Source organism: Lissotriton vulgaris, chromosome 10 (assembly GCF_964263255.1).
Source record: "Lissotriton vulgaris chromosome 10, aLisVul1.2, whole genome shotgun sequence".
Lineage (NCBI taxonomy): Eukaryota > Metazoa > Chordata > Amphibia > Caudata > Salamandridae > Lissotriton > Lissotriton vulgaris.
In genome coordinates, this window is record NC_141698.1 from 441,192,982 (window position 1) to 441,213,489 (window position 20,508).

Genomic DNA, 20,508 nt, shown 5'->3' on the forward strand with positions numbered 1-20,508 from the left:
TTTAGGATTTCACTTCCTTTTTTGACCCTTTGGAACATGGTGGTTTCCTGGCTCTTGCTAATAGTAGTAGATTGTGCCCATCCGTCTCCTCCATTCACTATCTTGTGTTGGCTGTTCTAAAATGTTACATATTTTCCATAATAACATATTTTCAAAGTTGAGATAAGTAGTTTGTGTCCATTATGAGCAGTCCATTCATGTACAGATGCTTCTTTCTACGTGGTAAATATACATCTGCTATGAAATGTGTCACTTTTTAATATGCTCAATAAAAATGCACGTTCTACTTCATGCGCTCAGTATTTATTTTTTGATTGTCATATTTTCCCTCTGAAGTTGGTTTTTATGCATGGTGCATAATTTCAAATAGGCTTCTAACTTCCTAATTGCAGAAGTAATGACTTGTATCTACTAACTCAATGTAACTTGCCCATGATACCCTAGAATAACATATTTTGCATTTTAATTGCATGATTCATACAGTTGAGGAATTCTTACTGATGTAAACATATTTTCAAACTAAACTGCAACCGATAAATTATTTAGGGCTAGTCTGTCTGTTTTTGCAGCCCTTCCCTCATTTGGTGCGGTGACAGATGTACAAATCCGTTCGTGATCAATATTGTCATTTGCTAGGTTTTACAAATTCTTGCTTCATTATAACAACGAAGCGTGATTCTTTTTGTAAATCCATTGTGCTGAGAATGCAGGGATGGAGACACGAAAGTAGACCACTAATCTGGCATTGGCATTTAAAGAATGTCAATTTATTTTAAAAAGATGGTTGCATTCAAATTCGAAAAATAAATTGCCCCTTTATGAATGGCGTGGGTGAGAAAGCATCAGCGACAATAATTGAGTTTGTTACTGCACCTTGCCGCTTTTGATTTTAAATCATTATACTGTATCTCACAGGCAGAATGTGCACCTGGCAGTACACGCAGAAAACTTCAGCTCTGAAATAGTGTCCGTGAAAGAGATGAGGGACATTTGGTCTTGGATCCCGGAACGCTTTGCATTGTGCCAGCCCATTCTACTGTTCACCAACCTGGAACATGGCAGCACTCTAAACAGGTAAACTGGTTTCTTTCACGGCTCTGTTCAATGAAACGAGCAGCAGTAGCCGATTCAGGAATATGCAAAAGTAGAAAACTCTTTTTTACAGTTTGTCACTTCACTTTCCTTTCTGGTACCCTAAAAGTTTGCTACTTTGAGAGGCTTTAATACGGGAAAGGCTCAGACAAACCGTTCCATTTAATTACCTCATTTTAATTGAAGGCGAGTTACATGGGAATCTCATTCAACTGTCACCCAGTGACCACCAAGTCTGTTATGTAGTGATGTTATCTCCGAACTGCCTTTCTCTAGGTTCCTAGGATTCCACTGGCCAGTGGGATAGAAAGTCTCTTGCAGATTTCTGTTAACTTTTATGGAACATGAGCACCGCAGTTTCATTCTCATGCTCCAGTTGACTCCATATCTACTCCAAAGGATGCAGATTGAGGATAAAGGTGGGCATGTTTGTTGGCAAGTCGTCTGTAGGACCTCAATCTATCTGTTGGATAGGCTTGACTAGGTTTAGTGGTGTTCTTAACGATCTGTCTATGGCCAAGCTCTTCAGGATACTGGAAAAGGAAAATATGAATGAAGGTAGCCAAGCATAACAGCAGCTTAAACAAACGACGTCTTGAAGGGTCTGGCTGGTCTGATTATCATCCTGTGAGCTGATGCTAATCGAATAGTATGTACAAAAAAGCCTTTGTCTTGCAGATAGGTATTTTTTCTTTTATTTCTGTTGTTTTTCACTTTATTATAGGTGCAAAATTTAGCAACAACTACTGCAGTGAGCCTGAGAGCTACATTTAATAGGTCTCACCGTTTTCTGCATACTTTTGTGGGAGACTGTTCTATTTCCTTGCCACTATTTTGTTCCTTACTTCGTATTTTGTTTCTAAAATTCTGGTACATTTCCTGTTTGTCTCCAATGCCGTCGTTTTGTTTAGTCTGCAAATTCTTCTTTCAAAGAGATCTTTCCTAAGTTTACATCATAAAAACGTCTCGCAAAAAACATAATTTCAGGCCGCCTGTCACATTACACAGTAGAAGGCACTTTAAATATAGAATTGAGTATATCATACACTTTCTGAAAAGAGAGATAATGCAGTTTGTCTTGGGAAGGGCTGTCACCCGTTTCACATGAAGTTAAACTGGAAGCACGCCATAGTCCTTACAAAAGTCCGATATCATCTACAGACCAAAGCTGACACCCCAAATCTATATCGAAACCATCAAAACATCCAGAGGAGAATAGATGAGCGCCTGCACGTGGTGACACACTTCATAAGAAGAGAGAAGACAGAATCATCAATATCTGATAGAGACTTCTAGCTGCAGATTACTTACCTTTGAATTTCCCAGGCGTCAGGCTGCATCCAGAAACTTTTGCTAAGCAATACTCCTTGTGCACGCTGTCAGGTGGCTCCATTCGGCTCTGCTTGACATTGTCAGTAGCGTTGGTTATGATGCCACAGTACCTATATATGGGCCACAGAGGCACGCAGACGGCTGTTCTTTTCTTTTCGCACCAGAGCACGACCATGATTCAAAGTAGTGCTCGAACTGTCGGGCCATGGTTCCGAAGGCCTTTCAGCGCTGCTGTCAACACCATCCAGCAAGACTGCGCAGCGATCCTGGCCCGACCAAAAAAGAGTAGGTCACAGGACCGCTCCTAAAACTGAAAGTCCTCTTGATCCCACTTGAGGTCCTCGGGACACCCGGGGAAGAGGCACAAGAAGTCCAAGCGGACTTCATCTTCACCTTGGCTGTCATCTGATCAAAGAGGTAAGGAGCACCGATACTCTAGGCATGGTTCTGTGGAGCTGGATGCAGGGTCCATTTCGTGCCTCCCTTCTTTCCTGGGAGCCATAGCGACTCCTGCTCAAATAAAATAATTTTACGAGGCCATGCACCAGGTATTTGAGCAAACTGAGCCCTCTAGTGAGCCCTCGGGCCCCACAGAGTCGGAAGGGGCTCCATCAGGTTCCATGCCGTCGGCTCAGTCCTTGGCACCAGTGGGGTCTTAGGGATCTGATCCCGTATCCGGGTCGATGCCCGTCATGCCAATGCGATCTCCAGTGGCGGACCTGAAATCGGTGCTGCCGGTGCCACCGTCGGGACCAGCCCCATCCTTATCCCCAACGACACTCGCTCGATGCAGATTCCAGAGCTGATTGAACCCAGGGGTTCTATGTTGTGATCTGTACACTTTGAGGATGTGTTGGTCTCTGAAGAGGAATGGGAGGGGTCTGTGGACCCTTTAGAACACCAGGATGACTCTGCAGAGCAGTTGGTCTGGTACAGTGAACTTGCTGAAGCCAGTGGACTGGATATTTCTACAGATACTGGCATACTCTCTCCGCCAACATTGGCTATGGAGGAGGGGGCATCTTACGCCATGGTGGTAAAAAGGGCAGCTGAGGTCCTTGGACTAGAACTGCCCTCTGTGCAGGTCAGGACTAATCTCCAGACTGAAGTGCTTCAACCTGGGGCTTTCACCTCCGAACCCCTTATGCCCTTTAATGAAGCATTGACTGATGGCATTCCTTGCACATGGTCCAAGCCTAGCACAGGGGCTCCTGTGAATAGGACAATTGCGTGCCGCCATCGCTCAGCACCTGGTGACCCAAAGTTCCTCAGCCAACACCCCACACCTGAAAGTTTGGTAGTGCAGGCCTTAACATCCCAGGGTGCGTTCCCTTCCGCCCCTCCGGATAGGGAATCCAAGAGGCAAGATTCATTTGAGAAGATGTTTTTTTTCCTCCAGCCTGGCATTGCTTTTGGGTAATACCGCATGCCTATTGGGCTGTTTCTCCCACACCCTTTGGCAGACGGTTGGCCAAGTGCTGCCACAAGTCCCGGAGTAGGCCCTGAATGTGCTCTCACAAGCAGTTAAAGACGGGAGAGATGCAGCAAAATTCACCAATAAGTGTGCCCTTGATATGATGGATTCACTGGGCAGATCAAGTTCCACAACAGTGACCTTAAGGCACCACGCCTTGCTTAGGACAACTGGCTTCTCAGGCGATATCCAGGCTAATCTGATGGACATGCCCTTTGATAGAACCAGTCTTTTTGGAGAAAAAGCAGATTCGGCCCTGGTGAGGTTCAAGAACTCTCGAGCTACAGCCAAATCCGTGGGCCTCTCCTCTACTTCTCTTGGCCTGTCTTCCTTTGGCCCCTTTTGTGGCAACTGAAGGGGTTTCTAACCACGTCAGCCCTATCCCAGCCACCGTCCTGTGCAGGATTCCCAAGCCATGCAGGGACATGGACACAGGTCATTCCGACCTAGGAATGGAAGCCAGAAGTCATCGGCCACCCTGCCCCCGGCAGCCGCAGTATCCAAGCAATCCTAGTCTGCAAGACCACACCACTCCAGTTGGCAGGAGAATCTGTCATCTCCCCCACTGGAGATCCGTAACATCGGACAAGTGGGTCTTGTAAATCATTCAGAAGGGTTATTCTCTGCCTTTCCTTTTTTTTCCTCCTCTCATTCTGCCAAATTGGAACAGCTGACGGAGGATCATCTGAAATTGCTCAAGGAGGAAGTTGCAACCCTCTTGGCCAAGGCAGCTACAGAAAGGGTCCCGGTTTTAGCAGTAGGCAGTGACTGGTATTCCCGTTACTTTATGATTCTGGAGAACAAAGGACTGGGGCCCATTTTAGATCTTCGGACCGTCAATCTCTTCCTCAGGAAGGAGAAGTTCAAATGCTCACTCTAGCTCAGGTCTTGTCTGCCCTAGATCAAGAACACTGAATGGTAGCGATGGACCTCCTCCTCAACCTGCCAGGTCACAGGCGTTACCTGCGGTTCAAGATAGGCTGCAAGCACTTTTAATGTGCTCCCCTTACCCCTTTCCAGTGCCCCTCGGGTGTTCACCCAGGTGATGGTGGTGGTAGCAGCTCATCTGCGCAGGTTAGGGGTCTCAGTCTACCCCTACCTCGATGACTGGCTGTTGAAGGCATCCTTGCCCCAGGCTGTCGTCTCCCACCTTCAGAATACACCGGACCTCCTTCATTCACTGGGTACCTCTATAAACGAGCCCAAGTCACACCTGACTCCTTCTCAGACGCTCCCTTTCATTGTAGCTGTTCCAGACACAGTGCGGTTTTGGGCCTATCCTATTGAGCAGCAAGTCGAGAATATTCAGCTTATTATTCAGATGTTTCAGCCTCTATCCTCCATTTCGATGAGACTGACTGAGGCCTCATGGCCTTTTGCATTCTATTAGTAAAGCATGCCAGGTGGTGTATGTGGGCTCTGCATTGGGACCTGAAGTTCCAGTGGACACAGCATCAAGGGAATCTCACCGTCATGGTCCAGATCTCTGAAGGAACTGCGCTATATCTGCAGTGGTGGTTGATGAACCACGATTGGGTCAACAGCAGATTCCTCTTCCTCCCCCAACCAGATCTCACAGTCACTACAGATGCGTCACTTCTGGAATGGAGCGGCCATCTGGGAGAGGTGGAGTTCAGGGGACATTGGTCTCCGGCACATACATTTTTTTGAGCTTTGAGCGATTCGACATTGAAAAAGCTTCTTCCCTCTGTCAAGGGGAAGCTAGTGCTGGTGTTAATGCACATCACCGCCATGCGGTACTGCAACAAGCTGGGCTGGGTAGGGTCGTGGACCCTTTGTTGAGAGGCCCTGCGTCTGGACATAGCTGGAACAGCAGGGCATAACCCTGGTGGTTCAACACCTGGCAGGTTCTCTGAACACCGGTGCGGACAAAGTCAACCGGCGATGCCTAGCAGATCACGAATGGCCACTCCAGACGGAGATGATGCAAAGTATCTTTCAGCAGTGGGGAGAACCTTGGTTAGATTTGTTTGCTTTCGGAGAGAATGCGCAGTGTCCGCAATAATGCGTGCAGGAGTTTCCAAGGTGGCAATCGATCGGTGACGCCTTTCGTCGCAAGTGGAGCTCAGGCCTGCTGTATGCCTTTCCGCCCATACCGCTGCTGCCTAGGGTTCTAAAGAAGATCAGGAGCAACTGTGCCCAAGTCTTTCTTGTGGCTCCAAACTGGGTGAGTAGAGTCTGCTATCCAGAGCTTCTGAAGATGAGCATCGATCCTCTGATCAGGCTGTGCCTTCGGGAGGATCTTCTGTCGCAGCAGGAGGGGAGGGTCCCCCACCCATACCTGTCAACTCTGCGCCTCCATGCTTGGAGATTGAGTTATGTATTATAGAACAGGGTTGGACCCAAAAGTCAAAGGGACCTGGGTAGTTACTTATTGTAAACAGAGGGGTCCCCAACTAATATGGAGTGGGTAAAAGAGAAAGAAGATTGACAAGTGTTTCAAAAGGTTGAAAAGAAAACAGAATCAAAAAAGGTTCTGAGATGCAGTGTTTTATTCACTAGGTATCCATTTCGTCATAGTCATGTAAATCAATAAGAAATATCAAACAACACTAGATTAACATTAATTCATGTGCCCATAGAGAAAAGAAAAGGAAAGGGGAGGTAGTAAAGTTAACAAAATGTTGTGACTTACTTAACATTCAATAAGAACACAAATACATTAAAATTCATGTCTAAATTCTGGATGATCCCTATCCGTAACAGGGTCATATATATTGTCCACAATGTCTGGAAATAATTCAAAAAATTCAAGCTCCTATTAGGCCGTATGTATCATGCTGGTGATAGGAGTTGAAAGTGGGTAGAAGAACAGTCTACGTTTCGACCCAGGAATAGTTGTAGGATAGTTGGTCCTTACACAGAGGGTCTTCTTCAGGACATACGGGGGTGGGGCGATGGGCAGACCTCCTAGGGGTAAAGGGAAATTGGGGTCAAAATTACTTCATGTAGGGCAGTATGTCCCTAAGAGAACCGTAGCGGAGAAAAGGGTACACCGCCCGGGAACAACGATAAAAAATATGAGGACTATACATGTTGTCTAAGAGGACTATTACCTGCTGTGTATTGCAGGTCAGACTGTGACCAAGACGGTCATGATCAGATCGTGGGTTTGTAGGTGTCAGGGTTATGTTAGCTTAAAAAAGCAATCCATATCTAGAGGAAAACGTGAGGATTTTTATGAAATTATTAGATGGTTACTACTGTAGACAGAACATTGTTGCTATTCACTCTTCCCGTCGATAGAGACTCATACCTTGTTAAGATGAATATCTTGGGTAGTGCAGAGAGAGGCTACCATTTATTGCGAAGAAACCGGCTCAACTAATGTTAGAGTCCGTGTATAAAAAGACCGTATCTAGGGGGAGAAGAAAACACGGGGGGCTGGTTACTTAAATATACCCCAGCGTGTTGGTTGTTAAGGAGGCGTATTTAGATTAAAAGGCTTACCAATGAGCACCGATCCTGCTCAGTTAGAACGGTGTCTCATCAGAGCGTCCCCAGAATGCTCGGTTCAGGCCTGGAAGGGGGCGGGGATGGGGCGGGCTGGGTAACTTCGCCGTCCGTTTCTGAAACGATAGAGCGAAGTGACGGTCAAGTAAGTGTGACCGTGGGGCTCTCTCCGAAAGCGAGATTGTTTGAAGCACTTACCCGTGAGTGCAATGCTCTCTGCAGCGGCCGGGGTTTCTTCTCGGGTAACGACGTCTCCGTAACCAGGAAGTGTCCTGGCGGGGGGCGTGGTTACTGAATATAAGCTCGAGTCAACGAGATAGGGGAAAGACTTAGAGCGAGTAACTTAGCAACCATCTTCGTGTAAACAGTGAAACGAACAGCGCACTGCGCATTAAATGTGTTAAACATATGTTCGAAATCTCATTGAATGCAATCAAAGACCTTAAATTTAGCCATAACAGTAAAAATAAATATAAAATTGAAATCAGGACGCCTTGTTTACTCAGAAGAATATATATACGTTTGTAGTGATCAAATATCAAAACAGGTCGGATATATGGTTAGACTGCCCCTCGTCAGCATGGACCTGCCGACAGGGCGGTCAGATGCATAACAATGCATGGGTCATTCCATTATACATTACAGTTAAGGAGGTAAAGTGAAATATTAGTGGTCAAATGCTTGACAGGTGTATAAGTCACTCCATTGAGCATATGTAGTTAGACTGCCCCTCGTCAGCATGAACCTGCCGACACGGCGGTCAAATGCATAACAATGCATGGGTCATTCCAATATACATTACAGTTTAGAAGGTAAAGTGAAATATTAGTGGTCAAATGCATGACAGGTGTATAAGTCACTACATTGAGCATTTCAATTGTATACAGAAGCATTGACATGATTAGCATGAACCTGCCAACAAGGTGGTTTAATGCATCTCAATCAATTTACTGCAGAGCAGATCAAAAGTTCCTAAGGGTATCATAAATTAGCCAGTTGGGCAAAAGTGTTCTCAGATTTATTTAACCCATTCTTTACGGAGTTGAAGAAAGTGATCCACTTTAGTTCCCTGACATTCAGGATTGGGGTTATACTGCCGCCCCTGGGGCCCAGTTTGACCTGTTCTAGAATGACCCATCTCAGGCTTTCCGGTAAGTGGTTGTTTGCGGTACAGTGTTCTACCATTGGGGCCCCCTGTACCCTACATTTGATCCTACTACAATGTTGGAGAAATCTCACTTTTGCACGTTGTTGTGTCTGTCCAACGTAGGGTAAATCGCAAGGACATATGATGCAATATATCACATTGGTTGTGTTACAGTTCGTGTGCGACTTAAGAGTTACTCGTAGTTGTTTGTGAGTGAATTCTTTGGTTTGGATGGTCGCAGGGCATGCTTTACAGGAACCACATCTAAAGTGCCCTACAATCGGTGGAAGATTCCACATTGCGGTGATGGTGGGTTCCACACTGGTTTCAAGGAGTGAACAGACCACGTGGTCACGGATGTTCTTGGCCTTCTTAAAGGAATGTAATGGCAAGTCATTGCAGTCGAGGTCCTCCGAAATCAAGTTCCAATGTTTGGTAATAACTTTCTTTATGGAATTGCTCTGGGTGGAGAACGTTGTCACACAAATCAGGCGTTCTTCTGTGGTGCTTTTGGGCTCCTTAGACTGTAGTAAAATATCTCGGTGATTGAACCATGCTCTTTTCCTAGCTTTAGTGGTCAGGCGTTTTGGATAGCCCCGTTCTATTAGGCGTGCTTTTAGGACTTCCGATTGTTCCATGTAGTCTTCTTGCTTGCTGCAATTGCGGCGTATTCGCAAGAATTGCCCGAAAGGCAGATTGTCCCTCAAACCTCGGGGGTGGTGGCTCGAGTATTGGAGTAATGAATTCCTTTCGGTCGGTTTCCGAAACAAAGTGGTATGTAGTACATCATCCTCAGCGATGATGGAGATATCCAAGAAATTGACAGATGTTTTATCAAATTGAATGGTGAACTGAATATCTTGAGATCTTCTATTCAACCAATTGTAGAAGTCTTGAATTCTTGTCTCAGTACCTGTCCAGATTAGAAGAATGTCGTCGATGTATCGCATCCACATACGTATGTTTGGTCTGTAGGGATTGATGTCATTCAACACGAATGTCTCTTCAAATGTAGACATGAAGATTATGGCTAGGTCCGGCGCGAAAGCTGCCCCCATAGCCACCCCTTTGGTCTGGAGGTAAAACAAATTCTGAAACATGAAGAAATTCTTCATCATGGCGATTCTGAGGAGCTGGATGATGAATGAAGTGGGAACCTGGACCGGGGCCTCTCTTTTGTTGAGTGCAAGTGTGGCCACAACAAGTGCTTCTTCTTGAGGTATGCTGGTATAAAGTGACACAATGTCACATGTGACAAGTAGCTCTTGTCGAGAATCGAATGGGCATCCGTCCACCAGATTGATGGTGTGTGTTGTATCCCTGATGTAGGTTGCGGTGCCTTCGGCTAGGGGTTTTAGGAAAAAGTCTATGTATTTACATAGAGGTTCCAGTATGGAGCCACAGCCGGAGACGATTGGTCGTCCTGGTGGTTGGTTCAAGTCTTTGTGCACCTTAGGCAGGGTGTAGATTGTAGGTATCCGTGGATCTTTTTGATTGAGAAATCCAAATTCTTTGTCCGATAAGAAGCCTTGGTCCAGTCCCTCCTGGGTGATTCTTAGTATTTCCTTGGCCAGGTCTTTGGAAGGGTCCCCGGGCAGTCTTCTGTAGCTGATCCCATCTCCTAGTTGTCTCAAGATTTCATTCTTGTAGTCATCCACATCCTGAATTACGATCGCACCGCCCTTGTCTGCGGGTTTAACGACCACTGTTTTGTTCTCTTTCAAAGACATAAGCGCCAGTTTTTCAGCTCTACTGGTATTGAATTTGATATATTTTCTTTCTTCCAGGATCCTCTTTACATCCCGGGTGACAAGGCTTTCATAGGCAAGGATACGCTGGGTCATGGTGTTGGTCGGGGGAACAAAAGTTGACGGGATCCTGAGACCAGTTGTAGATAAGGAGCGTTGCATCGGTCTATCTTTGAAAAAATACCTAAGTCTAATTTTTCGGAAAAAATTATGTAGTTCCGCCAGAGTAGTAAAGGTATTGGGTAAGGCGGTGGGTACAAAAGATAGCCCGCGGTTAAGCACTCTCAATTCTTCGCTCTTCAAAGTGTATTTAGAGATGTTGATCACAGGAGATGGTGCAGACTTCACCACCTGTAGTTCTTCCTGCGGGTCGATCTCTCCCCGTGTTCTTCTTGGGCGGGGAAGTTCACCTGTTTCGTCCCTCTCCCTCTGCCAGAACCCCATTCTTCTCTCGAGTTCTGTTGACCTCTGCCCGACCCTCTGGTCCAGTTGTTGCCTCTGCCCCGGGGAGGTCTCCATCCACCTTGTCCTAAAAAAGAGTTGGGTTGATAGAGGGGGCCGTATGTTCCTTGGTATCCGCTAGGGCCGGCTTGTTCGGTGTCTTCTCCCGAACTGTAAGAGGAGTCTGAGAAGGTTGTAAAGTTTCTTCTCCCTCCCCTGTAGGCACCACGTCCACGGTTGGTGAATCTACCCTGAGAGTCCTGTCGGTAATACTCTTCTTGAAGGTAGGGGTACGTCTTTTTCTTGTCATATAGTTTCAGGTCTCGGGCTAGTTTCTCCAACTTCTTTTTTATAGTTGTTGTTTCAAAGTCTTGTAGTGTGGAGACCAGTTTAGTGAGAGCTTCCTTGGAGTTGGTTAGGGTTGAGTCACCTGTTATTTCAGCCTTTAGATCAGAGATTTGTTTTGTTAGGACGGCAATTTGTTCATTAGCAGTTTCAATGCCAAGCACCATCCAGTGTCGCGAACAATTGTTCGCGACAAAGCTGAAACCCTCCCTAAATTTAGGGACGTCGACGAAAATTGCTGGTTCCACTTTAACCTGTAAGCCTACAGGAATGATGTTAGACGTCAAGCATTGTGCGAGAAAATGTCCGTGTAATTTTGTTCTGATGAGTTTTTTCTCAAGGCGTTCTAGATTACTGATTTTGTCATTAAGTGTAAAGTCAAGGTTAGGTATATTGGATGAAAGAAAATTATTGGCTGGATCCAGGAGAAGTTGTTTAATATAGTCCTCAGTATAGGATAGAATTTCTTTGTCTGCCATTTGACATTGATAATGAATCCCAATATGCGGCACTTATTTATATTTGAGAAAGGAAAACCTCGCAGACCAGCGTCTGCCTGAAGTATGTATTATAGAACAGGGTTGGACCCAAAAGTCAAAGGGACCTGGGTAGTTACTTATTGTAAACAGAGGGGTCCCCAACTAATATGGAGTGGGTAAAAGAGAAAGAAGATTGACAAGTGTTTCAAAAGGTTGAAAAGAAAACAGAATCAAAAAAGGTTCTGAGATGCAGTGTTTTATTCACTAGGTATCCATTTCGTCATAGTGAGTAGAGTCTGCTATCCAGAGCTTCTGAAGATGAGCATCGATCCTCTGATCAGGCTGTGCCTTCGGGAGGATCTTCTGTCGCAGCAGGAGGGGAGGGTCCCCCACCCATACCTGTCAACTCTGCGCCTCCATGCTTGGAGATTGAGTTATGGCAGTTGATTGCTTTTGTTGAAAAGAAAAAATAGCAAACCAATTGATAATATTAGTGCCCTTGTTACAACCTCATTTTACATATTCATTGCACTGACATTAATAATTCGCTTAGACAGCAACGTATGCAAAATATATGATTATTTTATTTTCATATTGTTTGTTTCATTTTTATATCTTTTTTTCCATTTTGGACAACAAAGTTTAGTGTTTCTTTTTTTAAAAAATGTAAATTCACTTAATTCATAGAGTAACCATTATAGTTCATACCAGTGACAATAAATAACATACAATACCTATTGTAAACAAAAACATACAACAATACACAGTTAAATACAAAAAAGGTGCTGTACGATATGTTCGGTCGATGGAAAATTATATGAAGGCAAATGCGGTAGAATAGAACACAACGCGTTTCGGCCTGAGGCCTTCATCAGGTGACCGTCATTTCGTTTTTTACACACAGACAGGTGTACAACAAGTTCCTACATAGACAAGGATAAAACACATAAAAGTACATACATCAATATTTGATATAGATTGGTATACATTTACTGTCTGAGCATACATCGCGAGGTTGAATAGAACAAAAAGGGAGTTTTATAATAACAACCTACTGATACGTTAAGGGTCAATTGTTATTTTTTAGACATTTATTATATATTAAATCCGATTACATGATACATTTCCAATATGTGTACATAGTAGGATAGCAGTTCTATGTCCTATTTTATCTCAACAATTTACAAGCAATATATAACAGATTGTTATAAAATACTGACAGTGAAAGTCTCATTGTATTTTATCACCCATCTTGCCTATATGTTCTAACTAGGGTTTTCAGTGTTTCTGATAGATATAGTAATGAAAAAGGCATAGGGGGAGAGAACGGAGAGAGAAGAACTAGAATTATATATAACAGATAGGTGGTTGCAAAGTAAGGTGTTAGTGAAGTCATAACTACAAAAGGGAAGAGTACATGACCTCTAATTAAAAGTATTAGTTTCATGAGGGATGAAAAGAGGAGAAAAAGATTTGATACTGAGAGGCTAATCACCATGAGCTCTGAGTGAGAATGTTATTTACAAAAGGGTTGAAAGGAGGAGAAAAGAAGAGATTAGTGCTGAGAGGCTAGTTACCAGCTGCTGATTTACTCACTTTACTTAGTTATCCTGTGGAGTAGGTTCCAGTTATTTCTTAGAACGGGGGTTCTGATGTTTTTAATAATGAAGAGGTTTCAGCAGGAAATATATAGCACTAAGGAAATAAATATGCTCGGTTTTATATCACGGAAAATCTATAGGCGATCGTTTTTATTATATGTGGAGTAGTGAATTATTTAGAGATACCTGATCTTTTTTGATTCCACTTCTTATTTTTAATCAGGGTTACTCATAGGATATATTATTATGGTTGAGTAGAGATTCGCAGGCACCACTGATTTCACTCCAAATTGGTTCCACAGTTATGATCTACAGAAAAAAGCCACTTTTAGATTCTGTATATATATGTATTATTTTGTCCCTTACTATATATAGAGGCTAATCCCATTACATAGTGGGAGCCTGCAATGTTAGTCTAAATAATGATTCTCTCTCTAAAAATAGGCTTATATATAAGACTGTATACTGCATAATACTTAACCTGTTTTAGTTTTCAGAGACATGTTTACTAGAGTTACTTTGTGTCTAGCCCTGAGGACTTCGATAAAAGTTGCCATTTTCACAGGTATAAAAGAACGGTATTAGGGGATTCTTACCTTAACAATGATTGTGTAGAAGGAAGGATATTTTTCTAATGGTTATGCCAATGTTATTTATATTTTCACACACACCATTTCTGAAAATATTATTGAAAACGCAAAGTATTAATCTCTACTTTCCTTATATGTTATGTTAGGTTTTAAATTACGCCCTATTAAGTCCTTTTGGTAAAGATAATACCTTATTGTGATTTGTAGAGAGGATTGGTTTCAATAGGTGGCCTCTCCCAGATTTTAATATCTAAAAACAAAAAGATTAAAAAGAATAAAAAGATGTTTGTACCGATCGGTACAAACATCTCCTTTTGTCCAGCACTTTGGTGGCCGGACAATTCTGTTGCCCCCCCCAGACAGTTTCGTCGGCCAGGAACCTCGGCGTTACCTTTGACTCCGACCTCTCCTTCGATCAGCATGCCAGAACCGTCGCAGGCAAATGCTTTGGAATGATCAGATCCATGAGAAAGTTCTTTGACTTTCTTCCCATCGATGCCAGAAAGACGGTGTCAGTAGCACTCATTATCTCGCGACTGGACTACTGCAACGGCTTGCTCGCAGGAGCCAAAAAGAACACCATCCAAAAACTGCAGAGCGTACTACACACAGCCGCCCGTCTTGTCCTGGGCCTTCCCCGCAGATCCTCTATTTCTGCAGCACTTCGCTCACTTCACTGGCTCCCCCTTCACAAAAGGATTCTCTTCAAGATCCTGATCATAGCCTTTCGTGCCTACAACAAAACTGGCCCTAAATACCTCACCAAACGCTTCCCCCACTACCTGCCCAGCGGTCACCTTCGCTCAACCAACGACAACCTCATTCTTCTCCCCAAATACAACCTGAAAACGAAGGGTGAGAAGACCCTCAGCTTCCTTGCAACCAAAGCCTGGAACAAACTACCCAAATCCCTCAGACAACAAACCCAGGAAAAACCTTTTCGAAAACTGCTAAAGACCTGGATTTTTAATCTCCCGGACGATCACTCCAAAGCTTCCATCTAATCCTCTTGCACTGGCTCACTTAGGTTCCCTAGCGCCAAGATGCTCCCTCCGGAGCGAACGTCGCGCTCTATAAATACCCCACAAATATACAAATATACAAATATTAAAAAACGGAATACATGAGTATAGAACAAGTCTATCTCTTGTATTGGGGTGTTGCAAGGTAAGGGGGTTCTATGCTGGAGCCTACCCTGGTTTAAGTGAACTTACCTCGTAACTGTGCGCGTTTCTCCGTAGTCAGGGGGGTCTGCTGGTGTGCCTTCCAGACGTGCCGGCGTGAAACTGACAGAAATGTGGCCCGGTATTTATAGGACAGTTAAGGGCTTTAATTAGCATCAGCTGCGTGTCCTCGGTTCCGTATTATTAAAGATACATAGCCTATTTTACTTCCTATGTGAGTAGAAACTGACGACGGATGAACCGTAGTTCTTCCCGTCGCTGGCGGACTACGGTGAAAATGAAACAGACGATCCTTTTGTCTTGTATACAAGACCAACGGGCGCATATGGTTTCCTTGGTTTTATATATTTCCTGGTTTCGAATTTTAAAAGGCAAAGAAACACTTTTGTGTTTCCTGTATGGGTAGAAACTAGCGACGGATGAACTGTAGTTCTTCCCGTCACTAGCGGACTACAATAGAAAGGGACAATGTTCACGCGAGTAGTGTAAAACCAGCTTTTTGAACATGAGACAGACAATCTTTTTGTCTTGTATACAAGACCAGTGTGCGCATAAGATTTACTTAGTGATGGAGAGCTTCAATATTTTTATATATTTCCTGATTAAAAAATATTCCAGCTATTTGTCCCACGTGCATCTATGTTAATAAAAAGTATATCTTTTTTTTGAAACTGAACAAAATATTATGCTGAGACAGAAAAAGAAAAAGAAAGAGTGGTTTTGAACAATTAGAAGTGTATAATAGGTAAACATATAGTGATATGTTCCTATGAGAGCGTTATTCCAAAGAATAAAAGCCAGTATCTATTCTCATCATTCTAGAAACAGTATATGTAACCGACTATGTCATGAAAAGAGGTGAAATTGCACTATCTTACGGGGGGCATATGACATCACACGTTCTCGACCTACGCTGTTATTCTGTTTCGGAATAAAGTATATTTATATCCAAATTAGAGGTGGTAAAGGACGGTACATTCTATTTTAATGAAACTGGATGCCATGAACATGACTAGGATATTACGTAATGGCCTGCTGCCAAGGGATTTCAGAGTTTAATCCTAGTCTCACAGTGTCCAATGAAAATATCCAAAAAACTTCGCGTTTTTTGCGTATTTTTTCTGTATCCGCTCCTGGTCTGGGCACGATTTTTTCTAGTACAATCCATTTTATTTGTTCTGGATTGTGATCTTTTTCAATGTAATGTGCTACCATAGGTGCATTTTGCTTTCTGGTACGGATGGCTGATTTGTGTTCGGTCACTCTTGCGTAAACCGAACGGGCAGTTTCACCGACATATCCCTTATGGCATGGGCATATCAATAGATAGATGACGTTTGTCGTTTTACAGTTAGTCATATATGGTAAACTGATTAGAATCTCATTAAATTTGAATTCTTGTGTTTCTATTGCCAATGGGCAAATTTTACAGACCCCACATTTATGATTTCCTATTACCGGAGCCCCGGTACTTATGTTTTTAAGGTGGATATCTTTTTTGAGCGTTGGCATTCTTGATCTGACCACTATGTCTTTTATGTTCTTGTTTTTTTTATAAGCGAACAGGGGTTTAGGAATCACTCAGAACCTGTTTTGTTAACATTTAAGATATGCCAATTAGTGTAGAGGATATGGCGAATCTGATTGTTAAGCAGAGAATGTCTACTTACAAAAACTAAGCTGGCATCTCGTTTGTTTTTACTATTTGTCAGGAGGTGCTGTCGGTCGTAATATCTTGCCCTTTTGTAAGATTCTCTGATCAGTCTATGGGGGTAACCACGTTCTTTAAACTTTTCTTTCATCGTAGTAGCTTTTTCATCAAAGTCTCTTCTCAATCTAAGAAACTGACTGAACGGAATACTATCCTTTTGGGAGGTTGGATGAAAGCTACTATAATGGAGCAGAGTGTTTCGGGCAGTGGGTTTTACATAGAGATCCATGATGAGTTGGCCTTCATGATGTTTGATCGTTAAGTCTAAAAATTCTACTTGAGAATTGCTTATTTTTTCTGAGAATTTCAGATTAGGATCGCAGGAATTGAGCCATAGCAGGAATTCCTGTAGGACATCCTCATTGTCATCCCAGATAAAAATGATGTCATCAATAAATCTCGACCAGTAGAAAATTGATTCAAAAAATGGGGCCATTTCATTAAAAATATGTTTCTCCTCGAACTGTGCTACATAAATGTTGGCAATGGTAGGAGCACAGGATGCCCCCATACTGACGCCTTTTATTTGTTGATAGAGACTTCCTCTGAACTCAAATACATTGTTTTCTAGTACTATTTCAAGGCACTCTAAGATGAAAGGCAAGTTACAGTCGATTTGGAAAGATTCGATGAACCATTTAGTGGCTTCGATGGCGCCCTTACATGGAATGTTGGAGTAGAGACTTTCCACGTCCAATGTTACCATCCATTGTCTAAGGGCATTGGATGCTGTGCCCTCAAGTTGGGTAATTACATGCCTGGTGTCCTGGATATATCCTAGTATTTTACTGATGGAAGGACGTAAAATTGCATCCAAATATTTCGATATTGGCTCAGTGACACTACCGATTGTGGTAACAATTGGACGAAACGGGGGATCATACTCGTTTTTATGTATTTTGGGGGTGCCATATATACTGGCCATTTTTGGGTTTTCTATGTTCATGAAATCATGTTCCTTTTGGCAGATGATACCTCTGCTAAGCGCTCTTGCTGTTAATTTCGCAATTTTATTTTTTGTCTTTGAAGTGGGGTCCCTGAGAATTTTGTTGTAGAAACTTGTATCCCTCAGCATGGTTTCCATTTTCTCAATGTATTTGGCGGTTTCTAAAATGGCAATTCCACCGCCCTTGTCACAGCTTTTTATAGTTATTTGTGTAGAATCCTTGAGTTAAAGAAGGCCATTATGTTCTTCACGAGAAATATTAAACGGGGTGTGCGGTATATGCTTCGTGATGTTTTTCAGTTTTGCATATACAATTTTTTCAAAAATTTCCACTTCTGGACCTATTTGGTCCAAGGTGGGTGTGAACACGGATTTTGGAGCCAGGCCTGATTTGTTAACTTCATTAGTGTTGATTTCTCTATTAGCAAAAAAACTTTTTAGTCGGATCTTACGGAAGAATTCCATCATGTCATTAAAGAGCTCAAACTTGTTGAGACCAGAATGGGGAACAAACGACAGTCCTTTAGATAGTAGAGTATGCATGCCGAATTGGTCTCATGAGAACTTAAGTTAAATATGGGGATCGTTTTTACTGTCTCCAGTATTTGGCATTTCGTGTTTCCAAGAATCTGTCTGTGTTCTGTTGATGTTCCTGGGGATGAGGTTGGTATTGGCCCTGGGGCTTGTACGGCTGATTCTGGGGGTATTGAGCTTGGGGTTGATTTTGTTGATAATGTTGATTTTGCTGGTATAGATTTTGGGGACGGTATTGAGGGCGGTAATTGGGTCTCCAATTGCTTCTCTGTTGGCGTCTCCCTAAAAAAGGTCTATATCCTTGATTGGATCTGAATCTACCTCCTCTGGGTTGATAGGGTGACATGCTTGAATTACTGCCTGAGTCAGAGGAGTTTGAGAAGGTAACAAATTTGTTAGAATTGGATGCCATATTCATTGTAGGGTCCTGATCTAATCCGTCCGATTGGCCATAGAAGTTATCGGCTAGATACGGATAGACTTTTTCTTTGCTAAAGAAGCGAATATCTTTTTGCAGTTTGTCCATTTTACGTTTTATTAAATATTCACTGTATGAATTGAGATCTATCTCTATGTCTTCAAGCTTCTTTTTGATGTCTAGTATAACTGTGGAGTTTTTGATTTTATCCTCGAGTTCTGTTATTTCTTTAGCTGGTTGTTCTAGGACTTCTTTAGCAGTGTCTACTATCAGCATCATGTGGTCTCTGGAACATCTGTTGGAGATGAGGGACCAACGTTCTAAGAAATGTTTTAAATGGACAAAGAGTCCAGGGATGTTTTTAATTTGAAGTCCCTGTGGGATCACTCCCGCTTTAAGGTAGTCCAGAATGAATCTACCATGGAGCTCAATCCTTTTACTTTTCTTTTTTAGTGCTGATAGTTTTATGAGGTCTCCACATTGTTCATCATTAGTGGTCGTTCTGCTTTCAAAACTGGTAGATGATCCTACCATAGTGGCAAAATCATCATCACTATATCCAAATGCTTTTAAACTAGCCATTTTAAGATAGAATGGGTGTTTCAGTCATAGATGGCAGCTGTATAATTAGAAGAGTCAATGACAGTAGATGAAAATGGCAAAGAGGATATGAAACTATAAGATAGGGAAAGACAAGGTAGTGAGGCGATGATTCTGGACTGTATGTCAGTGTTGAGTGAGCTATTATGACATAAGAACCGTCTAGCTACTAATGTACTACATGATATTATATTAAAGTAACAAAAGAACTGATATGTTATAAACTACAAAGCACCCCTCATGGACAAGCCATGAGTAACACAAATTGGAAAGAGGGGACCCCTACAACCTAGTGGCTTGCTAATCGTAGGGAATGTACAGACATGAGTTGAAAAGAAAAAATAGCAAACCAATTGATAATATTAGTGCCCTTGTTACAACCTCATTTTACATATTCATTGCATTGACATTAATAATTCGCTTAGACAGCAACGTATGCAAAATATATGATTATTTTATTTTTCATATTGTTTGTTTCATTTTTATATCTTTTTTCCCATTTTGGACAACAACGTTTTGTGTTTCTTTTTTTTAAAATGTAAATTCACTTAATTCATAGAGTAACCATTATAGTTCATACCAGTGACAATAAATAACATACAATACCTATTGTAAACAAAAACATACAACAATACACAGTTAAATACAAAAAAGGTGCTGTACGATATGTTCGGTCGATGGAAAATTATATGAAGGCAAATGCGGTAGAATAGAACACAATGCGTTTCGGCCTGAGGCCTTCATCAGGTGACCGTCATTTCGTTTTTTACACACAGACAGGTGTACAACAAGTTCCTACATAGACAAGGATAAAACACATAAAAGTACATACATCAATATTTGATATAGATTGGTATACATTTACTGTCTGAGCATACATCGCGAGGTTGAATAAAACAGAAAGGGAGTTTTATAATAACAACCTACTGATACGTTAAGGGTCAATTGTTATTTTTTAGACATTTATTATATATTAAATCCGTTTACATGATACATTTCCAATATGTGTACATAGTAGGCTAGCAGTTCTATGTCCTATTTTATCTCAACAATTTACAAGCAATATATAACAGATTGTTATAAAATACTGACAGTGAAAGTCTCATTGTATTTTATCACCCATCTTGCCTATATGTTCTAACTAGGGTTTTCAGTGTTTCTGATAGATATAGTAATGAAAAAGGCATAGGGGGAGAGAACGGAGAGAGAAGAACTAGAATTATATATAACAGATAGGTGGTTGCAAAGTAAGGTGTTAGTGAAGTCATAACTACAAAAGAGAAGAGTACATGACCTCTAATTAAAAGTATTAGTTTCATGAGGGATGAAAAGAGGAGAAAAAGATTTGATACTGAGAGGCTAATCACCATGAGCTCTGAGTGAGAATGTTAT

General features: G+C 42.3%; 1 protein-coding gene across 2 annotated transcripts in view; it reads left to right on the plus strand.

Moving 5' to 3' along the window:
* The window catches only part of TBC1D24 (TBC1 domain family member 24), a 548,615-nt gene that overhangs the window by 292,832 nt on the left and 235,275 nt on the right, over positions 1–20,508 (plus strand). For both annotated transcript variants that reach the window (XM_086941292.1, XM_086941293.1), the window contains one exon: positions 916–1,074. In XM_086941292.1, the coding sequence (XP_086797418.1) occupies positions 916–1,074 (159 nt within the window). The remainder of the gene's footprint in view (positions 1–915; positions 1,075–20,508) is intronic.